Source organism: Lampris incognitus, chromosome 5, assembly GCF_029633865.1.
Source record: "Lampris incognitus isolate fLamInc1 chromosome 5, fLamInc1.hap2, whole genome shotgun sequence".
NCBI classification, from domain to species: domain Eukaryota; kingdom Metazoa; phylum Chordata; class Actinopteri; order Lampriformes; family Lampridae; genus Lampris; species Lampris incognitus.
The window spans coordinates 26,106,934-26,120,648 of record NC_079215.1 but is presented as its reverse complement, the minus strand read 5'-3'; the positions used below and the strand labels follow the sequence as shown (position 1 = coordinate 26,120,648).

Sequence of the window (13,715 nt, the reverse complement as noted above, 5' to 3'; positions counted from 1 at the left end):
TGTTGAACCGAAACAAAACAGCCGTTGTCTATTCAACGCCCCCCTTTTCCACCCATCTATGTCTCTCTCTCTCTCTCTCTCTCTCTCTCTCTCTCTCTCTCTCTCTCTCTCTCTCTCTCTCTCTCTCTCTACCCCCCCTCTCTCTTCCCTTAACTCTCTTCTCCCAAGTCTTCATTCAGTGTCTCCAATCAGACAGCTGTACTACCTGTGCAAACTACCTTTTTATATCCTAACTGAGCTGGTATCTGTTGTTTATTGACGATCTTTTTTATTTTAAATGTGTAGATGATGACATTGTTTTGTTAACTGACAGCCATAATGCGCAAATGAATCAACCGAACAGGTAGCAAAGCGTGATAGCTGTCAACGGGCTTTGCTACGCACAGTTATTGGCTATTTTGTGGGCATGTCCTGCTGGTGTTCATTTTTTTCCCTGCCACATTTACAACTTCAGGAAGTTAATGTTAGTTAGTTATGGGTCGGCACGGTGGCCCAGTGGTTAGCATTGTTGCCTCACGGTAAGGTCCTGGGTTCGAACTCCAGGTCGTCTCAGGTCCTTTCTGTGTGGAGTTTGCATGTTCTCCCCGTGTCTGCGTGGGTTTCCTCTGGGTGCTCTGGTTTCCTTCTACCATCAGAAAGACATGCATGTTAGGGTTAATACGCCTTCCTGTGCCCCTGACCGAGGTAATGGAAAGAAGAACTGGAGTTGGTCCCCGGGTGCTGCAGCTGCCCACTGCTCCTATACAATAGGATGGGTTAAATGCTAGAAGACAAATTTCATTGTAACCAAACAACTGTACAATGGCAAAAAATAAAGTGGCTTTCTTTCTTCTTAATCAGCTACTCAAAATTGCTATCAACCTAATCTGTTATCCTTAAGTAAGGTGCATTATCGAAGGTGTTGGATTTGAAAGTCCAAATGTTTGCAATTCCTGTTTATTTTAAACTTAGACTATTTCTCCAGACCACCACCACACCCAGCCTGTACAGGCCATCGTTTTTTTTTTGCGGTCATGTCCTGCTGGTGTTCATTTTTTTCCTTGCACATTTACAACTTTAGGAAGTTAATTAGCTACTTAAAATTGCTGTCCACCTAATCCCTTGTCCTCAAGTTAGGTGCATTATTGAAGGTGTTGGATTTGAAAGTCCAACTGTCTGAAATTTCTGTTTATCTTAAACTTAAGTCTCTTTCTCCAGACCACCACCACCACTCCCAGCCTGTACAGGCCATCATCCTTCCAGACTGGGCCATGAGCAAGCAGGTCGGTAAAGAAACGTTAAAGGATAAGGTGAAGGGGATTTTTGGTCTAGGACCACCGCGACCTCTCAGCAAACAGAATGAAAACAAGCCCTCCGAGTTCATCATCACAATTGACATCCTTAAGGTGCGGAAAAGCAGGCAGGGTACTGCATGGGCGTGCATTAAAGCTCACACACATGCATGTTGTCCTTAGACTATTGCCAACATTGTTTTGTATCATGTCATTTATGCTTTCATTCGATAACCCGTTTCTCTTCTCAGGAGCTCCATCCTGATTGTGGGCTCAGTAATCGTATTCGGGTAATAAATCATGTTTGCGATTTGGCCAGTACAAAGAAATTTGAAGAGGTGAGTTGATGGTGGTGTGGTGGTTGTGATTTATAATCACATGCAGTCTGGAAGTTCTGTGTTTATTAACCTTTGTTAGTGTGCGATTGTGTTAATTCCAGCACGCTGTGGAGGCTGTATGGAAGGCTGTGGAGGACATGTTGACTCCAGAGCAGCCACCTGAGGCCAGACATGCTGTTCTGTTGCTGCTTAGAGCAATTATACAGGGACAGGTAAGCACTGGTCAATTTTTAAACAAAAACACAAGGTTTCATAGATGCAAAGCGCTACTGTTTTAAAGCTTGAGCTCGATTTTTTTAATTTGCCTTCCGTTTATCTACCAGAGACCTGTAAAGAAAACTTTGTGTATTTTTGTATTGTTTTGTATGTCGGGTTTTGAGCAGCCAACATTCAGCACCTGCTTTGTACATAGTGCTGTCCCAAGCGGGTTGAAAGAGGTATCTGATGTCCACATGGCCTCATTCTGTGCTCAATACACATGAGGCTTAAAAGGGAATATTTTGCTGAGTTGCAAGCTGCCAAAAGGAGCAACAATTGTATCCATCTGAGGGGGAATTGTAGGGTGATGAAAACTGAGTTATTCATTTTTATGTTGTACTTGAAATCGTCCATGAGTTGCTTTGCATCCAAAAATGTACAAGGGTGGTGGTGGTCTTTGATTTGGACAGGAGGTGTTACAGAAACTTTGCATATACATATCCTGAAAAGTTTGTATTCAAAATGTCTTATATTTTTGACTAAATTCAAAAGAATTTGGTGTGATCTTATTGCATCTAGTGTTGTTTTGAAATGGCTCTCCTCTTTTTATACTTAAAGAGAATTAGCTACCCGCAACCCTACGTAGGATAAGCGGTTTGGATAATGGATGGATGGATAGTTTGGAAAAAAAAAATCCATTTATTGTATGTGCATATATATGAAGTATATTTAAAAACAAGTGGGGACTTTCTTTGCCATCTATGTTAGTTTATTTTTCATCATTTACTTTGCTATATAATGATGCTGACATAGTGAGCACCTTTGGCCAACATCAGTTTCCCTTAAGGTGTTTTTGTGTGAATTTTGAAGTTGCAAGTCAAAAAGCTGAATGGAAGTGCCAGATTTTAAAAGATAATCCTCAGTATTGCAAAATAAGATTTCTGCTTGCTTGAGGCAGAAAAATTGGTCAGTTTAAAAAAAATTATAAAAGGTGATGGAAATATGTTTTTTTTTCCAAATTATTTAAATCATTAAATTATTAATCAATTAATTTACCTTATAGTTCAGTACATTAAACCCACTTGAGTCATGACTCTTTTAATGACCTGGACTTTTCCCTCTCTGTGCAAAGGATAATTATTGAGTCACCTAAAACCAGCTAATGGAAATGCAGAATAACTGGCATTGGAATTTTTCATCTTTTTAAGAAAATTCATTCAACATTTGCATGGAAATGTTAGTCTTGGTGCTTTTGTTGTACTCCACAAGCTCAATGCTGTTCTCCATGCGTAAACCAAAGAAAAGCATGCATCTAGATCTCGTAAGGTCCTCCAGAAAGCATTCTACCCTTTGGTAGATGCATATGTTACCCCATCCTTACCCTTGGGTTGGATAAATGGACACAACCCCATTGCAACCAGGTTGAAGTCCACTGCAAATTTCTAAGGGAAAAAAAGACGTGCATAGAATTAAAAAATGAGTAATTAGATAATGTTAGATGACCGTAATGAGCAAACAATGGAAAATGGATTCGGGGAACTTGATTTTTGACTATTCTTTTCAAGAGGACATACTATGTACACCCTTGCGACCGCCCTCAAAATGGCCTCTGCATATATAGACTCGCACACTAGTGGCCCTTTCAGATACAAGTGAAATTTTGCATTCTTATTGCCGGTTTGATTCCCCGTGTTACCTCTGGCTTGGTCAGGTGTCCCTACAGACACGATTGGCCGTGTCTGTGGCTGGGAAGCAGGATGTGGATGTGTCCTGGTCACTGCACTGGCACTTCTTCTGGTCAGTCAGGGCGCCTGTTCGGGGGAGGAGGGGGGAATAGCGTGGTCCTCCCATGCGTTATGTCCCCCTGGCGAAACTCCTCACTGTCAGGTGAAAAGAAGCGACTGGCGACTCCACATGTATCGGAGGAGGCATGTGGTAGTCTGCAGCCCTCCCCGGTTCAACAGAGGGGGCGAAGCAGCGACTGGGATGGCTCGGAAGAGTGGGGTAATTGGGGAGAAAAAGGGGAAAAAAATCCCCCCCCCCTAAAAATTACATTCTCCCGGCCAAATATCTGTTCCACATATGGCATGCTGTTGCTGCTTCAAAATAGCAACACATCAAAACACCTAGATGCGTCTTAAACAGTGCTTTCCGAGAAAAATTAGAAATTGACCAAGTGGTCTTAAAGGGGGGAGGGGGGGGGCTTATCAACAACTCAACATTTGAAATCCATGAAAATCCCAGGATTTTTTGAAAGATGCTTAAAAATTTTTTTTTTAATCATATTTTATTGGCTTGCTCTCACTGTTTTACATGTGTGTGTGTGTGTGTGTGTGTGTGTGTGTGTGTGTGTGTGTGTGTGTGTGTGTGTGTGTCTGTACTTATGTGCAGGGTGAGAGGCTGGGCCCTCTTCGAGCCTATTTTTTCAAGGTGGTAAGAGACTACCATCCACCCAACGAGGACCTCTCTGATAGACTGGAAGTGTTCAAGGCCTTGACAGAAAACGGAAAAGACATTACATACCTGGAGGAGGACATTGGTAAAATTCTTCTTACAGTTAGTAGAAGATATTCAGATATTCCAAAACTACACCACCGTCAGGCCCATCAGTATAATGAAATTCATTTGCATCATTTCGTTAGTTTTAGCATTTGGTATCTTAGATGACAATAGAGATGGCAATAGAATCAGGTATGTCATGTCATGCTAGCTATGCAAGATAGCAGGCTAAAAAAAGCCTTTTTCCTTCATTTCTAAAGCAGTTACGCCAGCATAGACCCATAGTGTTAAATGTAATGTGGTGCAGTAGCCTGCTTCAAGCAGTAGTTGTTATTTAGCTTCAGTTTTTGGCTATATTGTTGTTGTTGCTTTCAGTTTTCCAGATAGGCCTTCTAGACACCAAACAAGTTAATCAATGTTGTTTGCCCCAGTAGTTTTTGAAATGTTGAAAAACTATACCTCCATCCACCTCAGTTGGAGCATGGGATTTGTCAACTCTGTTGTGTCATTAGTAGTGGTTGATTCAGGCAGGTGCAGCTGGCTGACCACATGTTTTTATTGCCGTTTTGGGATAGTAATTGTTAAATACAGTTTTTTTTACTAAATTTATTTCATTCAAGATGTCTGAAAGTTTTAAGGAACAATACACCAGGTTCACCTTGGGGTGTTTTCAACAAAACCCTATCCAAGGTAAAGCCATCTTTTACCTCAAGACATCTGCTTATGCACTTTTAGTTTACAACAAAAGGGACTATTTATTCCTCTTTATGCAATAATTCTACATCTTTGTACTTGTGTATGTAAACATATTGCCAATTCCCATTGCATAGGCCTTAAAACAACTAATATATCAATATTTTTACATTTGCTCCCAGTAGCTACTATAAAAATGTATTTAATGTTACACAAGGTATTCTCATTAACATGTTTCCGTGTGACTGTCCATATAGAAATGGAGTTATCAAGGGGGGAGCAAAATAGGTCAGTTAACCTTCATTTGCTAATTCGTTGCTCTCTGGTTTAAATGCATAATTTAATCTGAAGTTGTATAGACTTTCAAGGACAACAGGCTCAATGTATGTTGGATTTGTGACGTATTCGCTACAACACAGTACTTGTATACATGGTGAAACTAATGGTTGGAAACATGAACTAAGTGTTTTAAGGCTCACCAAAACCAGGAGGAGAAGACTATTTTTTTTTATTTGAAATATTTTATTTTTCATTTTCAAACTCATTTTAACAACCATAGCACAGAAAACAAAACAAAAACCCAGTCCCCTACCCTTCCTATAAATGGAAGACGGGGGGAGTCAGCGCATAGAGTGAAATATAGAGACACTATACTAATACAGTGTTATATCCTTTAAAGAGGCCTTCTGGCTAACCAGAAATGATCACATCCCTATGGTGGCATCAGTGATGTGCCTATGTACTCGAGGTAAGGCTGCCAAATTTTCAGAAAGGTTTTGTATCCTTTTCTAAAACTACATATATGTGATCTTTTCAAGAGGAATACAATTGTTCGTTTCCAAAGACCATCTATCAATGAGGAGAGGGAAATCAGATTTCCATGTCACTGTTATGCATTTTCTGGCCACACTTAAAGCGATTTCCATAAATTTGATTTGGGAATTGGTTGAGGATCCACTGATGCTTTTGAAATTCCCCAGTAAGCAAAGCTCAGGCTCTAATTGGAAGGTAGCTCCTGTGATCTTGGTCAAGGTGTCACAATATTCGTACCAAAGGGGCCTCACCTTTGTACAGGGGCGGATCTACAGGGTGGCAAGGGGTGGCAGCTGCCACCCCTGGGACACAGTCTTGCCACCCCTGTTGCCACCCCATTTATAAATCAGATAATATGTTTTTAAAGTATATTTTATGTACATGCATGGTGAAGGTCAATGAGACCCGTGCCAAACTCATCTCAAACAGAAGTCGCCGATTTAGAATCCCCCTCCCCCTCACAGGCACGGATCTACAGGGTTGCGAGGGGTGGCAGCTGCCACCTCTGGGACACAGTCTTGCCACCCCTTTGCCACCCCAGGAAAAAATCTCTAGATCCACCACTGCCTTTGTACAAAGCCAGGTACAGTGCAGGAAGGAGCAGACTTCTATACCACATCTGAAACACATTTCTGACAATTCAGGTTTGCATTTATTTAATTTCTGTGGGGTGAGGTACAGTTAATGAAGGAAATTATAGTGAACCAGTCTGTACTGGACATTAATGGTAGCTGACAAACTGCCTTGACGTAAATCTGACCAGAGTTGATCATCAATTGCTATGTTCAGATGTGATTCCCAGTTCGCTCTAGATTTGTGCAGGCCTGGCTTTGGGCCCTCATTCAGCAGTAAAGAGTACATTTTAGAAATAAATTTGTATACATTTCTCTAATGAAGCAGTTTCTCCACATTGATAAGTACAGGTAAAGTCATTCCAGGGCCCAGGTTGGTTCTAAGAAGAGATCTTAACTGAAGATAGCAGAAGAATGTCTTGTTGGACAAGTCATATTTCCTCTTCAATTGTTTAAAGGACATGAGAAGTCCTTTTTCATAGCAGTCTTCCAAATGTTGGATCCTTTATGATGCCAAGTCTCCAGAATCTTGTTGTTTAGAGTCATGGGTCTCAGGTGTTTTTGGTAACAGCCCCATTTTCAGTCCAAGACTTCCATGAGTTTCACACCATATTTTAATCAAATGCTGTAAAATAGGATTGTCTGGCCTGTTGGATATAATTTTGGAGTTCCACTTATAAATAAGAGAAGACTATTTATAAAGCTGTATAACACCCCCATTCTGAAACCTGTTTGTTTTACTGATTTGAGTTTCATTTTTACATTGGTATTTCCATCATTTGTATTTGTATTTCCATCATTTCCCAAGGGCGGCACGGTGGCCCAGTGGTTAGCACGGTTGCCTCAAAGCAAGAAGGTCTTGGGTTCGAACCCCTTTCAGTGTGGAATTTGCATGTTCTCCCCGTGTCTGCGTGGGTTTCCTCCGGATGCTTCGGTTTCCTCCCACCATCAAAAAGACATGCATGTTAGGGTTAATACTCCTGCCTGTGCCCCTCACCAAGGCAATGGAAAGAAGAACTGGAGTTGGTCCTCGGGCGCTGCAGCTGCCCACTACTCCTGTACAATAGGATTGGTTAAATGCAGAGAACAAATTCATTGTAAGAATACAATGACAAAATTAAGTGGCTTTCTTTCTTTCTATCATTTGTTTAAAATGGATATGCAGTGCCTTTTTACACATACCTAATTGGTAATGTATTTTTTTTCTTTTTCTGTCCTTTCTATGTCTCTCCTTCCTCAGCACGCTTTGTACTCCTGTGGATGGATACTGGTCTAACGTCAGACTTCCTCCATGTTTTGGTCAACCTGGTCAAGTTCAACAGCTGCTATCTTGACCAGAATGTGTCCATCATGGTCCAGTAAGACAGACCGATTAACAGACAAATATGCATGCACATCTTGATTCTTTCACCTTAGAGAAGGTTTCAATTTGCGTGTCCATTTACATTCTTTGCAGGAAGATCTGTCTCTTGTGCAATAGAACCACATCTTCAACAGATATTGAGGTAAGTATTTGGTTTTGCACCAAACCCTGTTATGCAAGTAACTGACTGAAATAATAAAATAAGTTAAAAAAAAATAGCATCGATTTTAATGTTAATTTGCGTTTTATTCAAAAGCATTTTGTCATAAATGAACAAAGGAGTAGGGGAGGGGTAAATGGTTGGTGTTAGATTGTCTCTCTGATCAGGTGGGATAACTACATTCATACTACTGTTGTACATACTATGTTACCTGTTTGTGGACAAAATTAACAGGGAAAGCTAAGCATTCGAGATGACACCCAGTGAGAGCACAGTGTTGGCAAATGTATAACAGAAAATGTATATACCATCACATTTGCACAGAAATATTTAGGTTTCATCTAGGACGAATGTGTTTCAGTGAAATGGAGCCAAATATTCCAGTTGTTCTCTCAGAAACTTTATTTAATGTTACTCTCCAAGAGCAATAACCTTTATAACAGGACAAGAAATGGGTACATTTTTATGGGGTGATGTTTACAACTGCCTCAAGTCGTATTAAACAGAACCCTGAAGTATTTACTGGTGGAGAAAAGGTCAAAGTCTGCTTGATGTCCTTTTGATTCTACCACGAAGAATGTATACATGTATGCATACAATAATGTATAAATTTGTGCAATTTTTTGGATGCACCAATACTAATATCAGATATCAGGTCAATACCAGGCTAAAATTGAGTATTGGTATTGGAGATCTAACCAAAGGCTAAAATCTGATACTAAATGCCATGAATAACATATCATAAATACAAGCAAAATGGCTTGATCCCCCCCCACCCCCATTATATAGAAGCCTGTATTTCTTTCATGATGAAATAAAAACTGGTTCTATCTCAATTATTTTGCCCATTGACCCCAAACTAATGGTCTAAGTCTGCACTGTTCAGCAGAAGTAATGGATTGGATTGGTAATCTGTATCGTTCAATAAAGACTTGTACTGTGAATGGGTATCAGCAGTGGAATAGCGCTATCGGAACATCCTTAGTAACTTTTCCTTGAGAACAAGTAACAATATTGAGATTACATAATACACTGTTATTGCTTTTTTTCCAAACCTGTGCTGTTGGCAGGGTTGGCATACAACACAGGGAATTTGCATGCCAATGTGTCCTGGACAGAGTTAAACTGCAGATTTTCCACCTGCAAAGGCAATCAATTATTGAGAACCACTTACAGTAACTCCGTCCTTTGGATGATCTGTGGTATAATAAGAGCACAAGGTTTTGGTTATACAGTTATAGCCATCAGCAGTCCCCTTCTTCCACATATTTGATCAGCTAAACAATCAATCGGCATCGCTTCTCCAAGAGGGGGACAATTACCACAAATGAAACAAGGAGACTCCCAAATTAAAACTGACCACATGTACCTGATAAGACATTGATATAAAGTAGATGCTGACATGTGTTCGACCAAACATAATTAAATCAAGCTTATCAGTATCAGTTTAGGTTAACAGTTATGGCGGAGACAGTTATGGAGAAGACTGGAAAAAAAAGGGGGAAGAAAGCGCTGTAATCGAGAGAGTGTTCCATGGAATGTGTGAGGCAGATACTAGCAGTGTGTATGTGCATGTGACATGTTCACCTATGCGTGTGTGAAGTGCCTACCTGTGAGTGTACGGGTACGGGATGAGTCCAAATAAATTCTGGTGTCTGAGATTCCCTCATTGTGTTGAGACCGAATTGGGTTAAGACCTGCGAGTCTACCTGTGCGAGTCCACCAAGCAAGGACACTGACTAGTAATTCCCTTTTCTACTATTTTCTCTCGTCTGCCTCACCCACCATGTGCTACAAAGACATCCCTGTCATTCAAGGTTATTGAAAAAATTGTATCTGTCCCAGACAATACAATCCTGAGAACTTCTATTCACTCAGGAAAGCCTCTTCTACTCATTCCTCCTTTACTTTTGGCTTATGGAATTGCCAATCAGCTGTAAATAAAACAGAATTCATCCAAGCACTTGCTAATCTGTCAGACATTCAGGTACTAGCCCTGACCGAAACCTGGCTACGTCCAGAAAACACTGGCTGCACTCTCTGTTGACTCTGCTTTCTCACACACACACACACCCCGTTCTGTTGGGTGTGGAGGTGGTACAGGTGTCCTCATTTCCAAAGACTGGAAATTCACTAAGCTTTCGCCGCCTGGGTCCGCGATGGTGTAGCGGTCTAAGCATCGGCTTTCTGTCGATGCAGTTGCCCACTGGGGACCGGGGTTCGTGCCCCGGTCTCGTCAGATCCGACTATGGCCGGACTCAATGAAGCAGCAGTAATTGGCAACGCTGTCTTCGGGAGCGGGGCGGATTCGGCTTGTGTTCGTCACATGAATGCGTCTCTGTGTGTGTCAGAAAAAGCAGTGGTTCGGCCTGGAGTCGCCTTGTCACGAATGTGGCGAGGCGTCTCCTTCGAGACTGCTGGCCGGAGAGATGCAGTTGGCGAACGCATGCAGTACGAGGGTGGGTGTTTGAATTAAAATAGGGATCGATTGGCCACTAAATTGGGAGAAAAAGGGAAAAATCAGAAATAAATTTAAAAAAAAAAGCTTTCACCACCAAGCAACAACTCCTCCTTTGAATACCATGTAATCATGGTTACTGCTCCTATTATGCTATTTGTGGTTGTCATATACTGCCCACCAGGGTGTCAACTGAGGAACTTTGTAGTTTAACATGTTACTCTCAGCCATCCTGATGACACACCACTGATTGTCATGGTAGACTTGAATATCCGGTTACACTTTATTTTAGGGGGTTGGAGGGGGTCGGAAATTACCTAATAATTTCCTAGTAATAAGGTGGTAATTGTCATATAATTTCTTAGAAATAAGGTTGAAATTACCTTGTAATTTGGGTTAGGGTTAGCTATAAAATTACCTGTAAAAACTAGCACCTTATTACTAGGAAATTACAAGGTAATTTCAACCTAATTTCTAATAAATTACGTGATAATTACCACCTTATTACTTGGTAATTCCCGACCCCCTAAAATAAAGTGTTACCGAATATCCATACTGACAAAAAACCCAAGCGACTGACTTCCTGTCTCTTCTGTCCTCTTTTGACCTCAAACAGGTCCCCACCCCTCCCACACACAAAGCGGGCAATACTCTTGATCTGATTTTGACTCAGAACTGCTCCACAGCAAATCTGACTCTCACCCCCCTACATCTGTCAGACCACTTCTTTATTCATTTCATGGTTTCCTTACTGGAACAAACTCACATTCCTCCACAAATGGTCTCCTTCCGCCGAAACATCCGGTCCCTTACACTGACCCAGCTTTCCAATGAGGTCTTCGTTTCCATGCCTCCTCATAATGAATTCTCTTCAATCCCTGTGAACGAGGCTACAGACACACACTGTTCCTCACTAGCCTCCTCTCTTAACAACACGCCCCCCCCCCCAGTCCATGGCTCACTAAGGTCATCAGAGAGCAAAGGGTGGGGCTGAGAGCATCAGAGAGAAAATAGCATAAAACCAGAGTCCACTGACCTCAGTGACTATCAGTGTCTCCTAGCGTCATTCTCCTCCAGCTTAAAACCAGTTAAGACCACCTACTATCAAAACAAGATCTGTGGTGCCACTGATGCTTGAACAATGTTTTTTGCTTTTAACTCACTCCACTCCTCCTCCGACCTTCACTCTGCTCACTCCTGACATGTTCACCTCGTACTTTGCTGATAAAGTTTCTGCCATCAGTAACCAGTTCTCTGAGCCTGACCAACTCAGTCTGCCACTGTCAGCTAACAGTGCCTGACTCACCTCATTCTCTCCCCTGACCAAGGAGGAAGTCTCCAAGCTTCTGCTGGACTCTCGTCCCACTACCTGTCTGCTGGACCTGATACCATCCAACCTCCTACAGATCATTTCCTCCACACTTAACCCCGCAGTCACACACATCATCAACTCCTTTCTTACAACGAGTGTGTTCCTCACTGCATTTAAGCAAGCTCAGGTCACCCCACTGCTAAAAAAAAAACCTACAGACCAGTTTCACTCCTACTCTTTCTATCAAAAATATTTGAGCGCACGGTCTTTAACCAAGTCTCTGAATTCCTTCCTGAAAACAATCTGTATGATCCGAATCAATCTGACTTTAAGCAGGGTCACTCTACTGACACTGCACTCCTGTCAGTAATGGAATCAGTGTTTGGCTAGAGCTGCTGGAGTCCTCAGGTTTATTGCTGTTAAATCTGTCAGCTGCCTTTGACATGGTTAACCACTAAATCCTCCTCTCCACGCTCACTGAGTTTGGTATCTCAGGATCTGCCCTCTGCTGGTTCATGTCCTACCTCTCAGGAAGATCTTTTAGAGTATCTTGAAGGGGAGATATGTCCAAACTGCACAGATTCTGATTTTGATTCTTATCCACAGGGGTGCCTTAAGGGTCAGTGCTCGATCTCCTTCTCAACTCAATATACATCACCTCACTTGGTGCAATCATCGGCTCCCATGGTTTCTCATACCATTACTATGCTGACAATACCCAGCTCTTCCTATCATTCCCGCCAGATGATCTCACAGTGTCGACACAGATATTGTCCTGCCTTGCTGATAGCTGTGCATTGATGAAAGAACGCCACCTTTAGCTTAACCCATCTAAGACTGAGATCCTTCTCATCCCAACCAGTCCATCCTTACAACAACAGATCAATATCCAGCTCGAATCAACCCAACTCATGCCCACAAAGTCTGCCCAAAACCTGGGTGTCATGACCGATGTCCAACAAACCTTTTAAGGTTCACATGGCCTCGATTGCTCGGTTGTGCTGATTTGATCTGTAAAACATCAGGAAAATTAGACACTACCTGTCTGAGCATGCAGCACAACTCCTGATACAGGCTCTTGTAATATCATGCTTTGACTATTGCAACTCCTTACTGGCAGGTCTCCCTGCATGCACTTTCAAACCTCTGTAAATGATCCAGAACATGGCAGCATGTCTGGTCTTCAACCAACCGAAAACAGCACATGTCACTCTGCTGTTCATATCCCTCCACTGGCTCCCAGTTGCTACCTGCATCAAATTCAAAACCTTAACACTTACAAACACTTACATCAAATTCAAAACCTTAACGCTTACAAAATAGCAACTGAAACGTCTCCCGCCTACCTGCACTCCTTCATTCAGGTCTACACTCAGTCCCGCTCACTATGCTCTGCCAATGAAAGGTGCCTGGCATTTCCACCACAACGGGGCCCTAAGTAACTTGCCAGACTCTTCTCTTCTGTAGTTCCCTGGTGGTGGAACGAGTTAGCAAACTCCATTCCGTCCACCGAGTCCCTCTCCATCTTTAAGAAGACGCTAAAGACCCAGATCTTTCTCGAACACCTGCATACCTGATGGTATTACTAAAAAAAAAAACTTCTATGCACCCTATGCATTGCCTTTGTGCACTGCCTGTTGACACCTACGTCCTATCGGATTTGAACCTAGTTTTTTGGTACTTGTGTTGTCGCCTCCTGACTAGATCCTTGCTTGTGTTGTATTAACTCTCAGATATATGTGGGTGGCTAGACAGGCTCTGTAGCCACCCACGGACCTCTCAGTCATGTAGACACCCCACGACCAAGAGAAAAGCTGCAGCCCAAAGCAGCATAACCCCAGAGGAACACCGAGCCAACCGCAGAGCCAGGAGCCTGCAGAGCAATAGTTCTGCATTCCCCCGAGGAGCACAAACCTTTGATATTGCTTCTTATACAATTAACAGTGCCAGTCTATACGGATGTATTTAAAGCTTCAATGCTGAATATTTAAATTCTAGCAAATGTCAGTTTTCATCTTTCACTGGCATATTAAAGACC

The 13,715-nt window shown here is 42.1% G+C and overlaps 1 protein-coding gene across 3 annotated transcripts in view; it reads left to right on the top strand.

Annotated features, from left to right (window-relative positions):
• Positions 1 to 13,715, top strand: part of tsc2 (TSC complex subunit 2) — a 74,089-nt gene that overhangs the window by 962 nt on the left and 59,412 nt on the right. For all 3 annotated transcript variants that reach the window (XM_056280208.1, XM_056280209.1, XM_056280207.1), the window contains exons 2-7: positions 1,198 to 1,385; positions 1,523 to 1,609; positions 1,711 to 1,821; positions 4,199 to 4,346; positions 7,625 to 7,742; positions 7,841 to 7,889. In XM_056280208.1, the coding sequence (XP_056136183.1) occupies positions 1,251 to 1,385; positions 1,523 to 1,609; positions 1,711 to 1,821; positions 4,199 to 4,346; positions 7,625 to 7,742; positions 7,841 to 7,889 (648 nt within the window). In that variant the 5' untranslated portion in view covers positions 1,198 to 1,250. The remainder of the gene's footprint in view (positions 1 to 1,197; positions 1,386 to 1,522; positions 1,610 to 1,710; positions 1,822 to 4,198; positions 4,347 to 7,624; positions 7,743 to 7,840; positions 7,890 to 13,715) is intronic.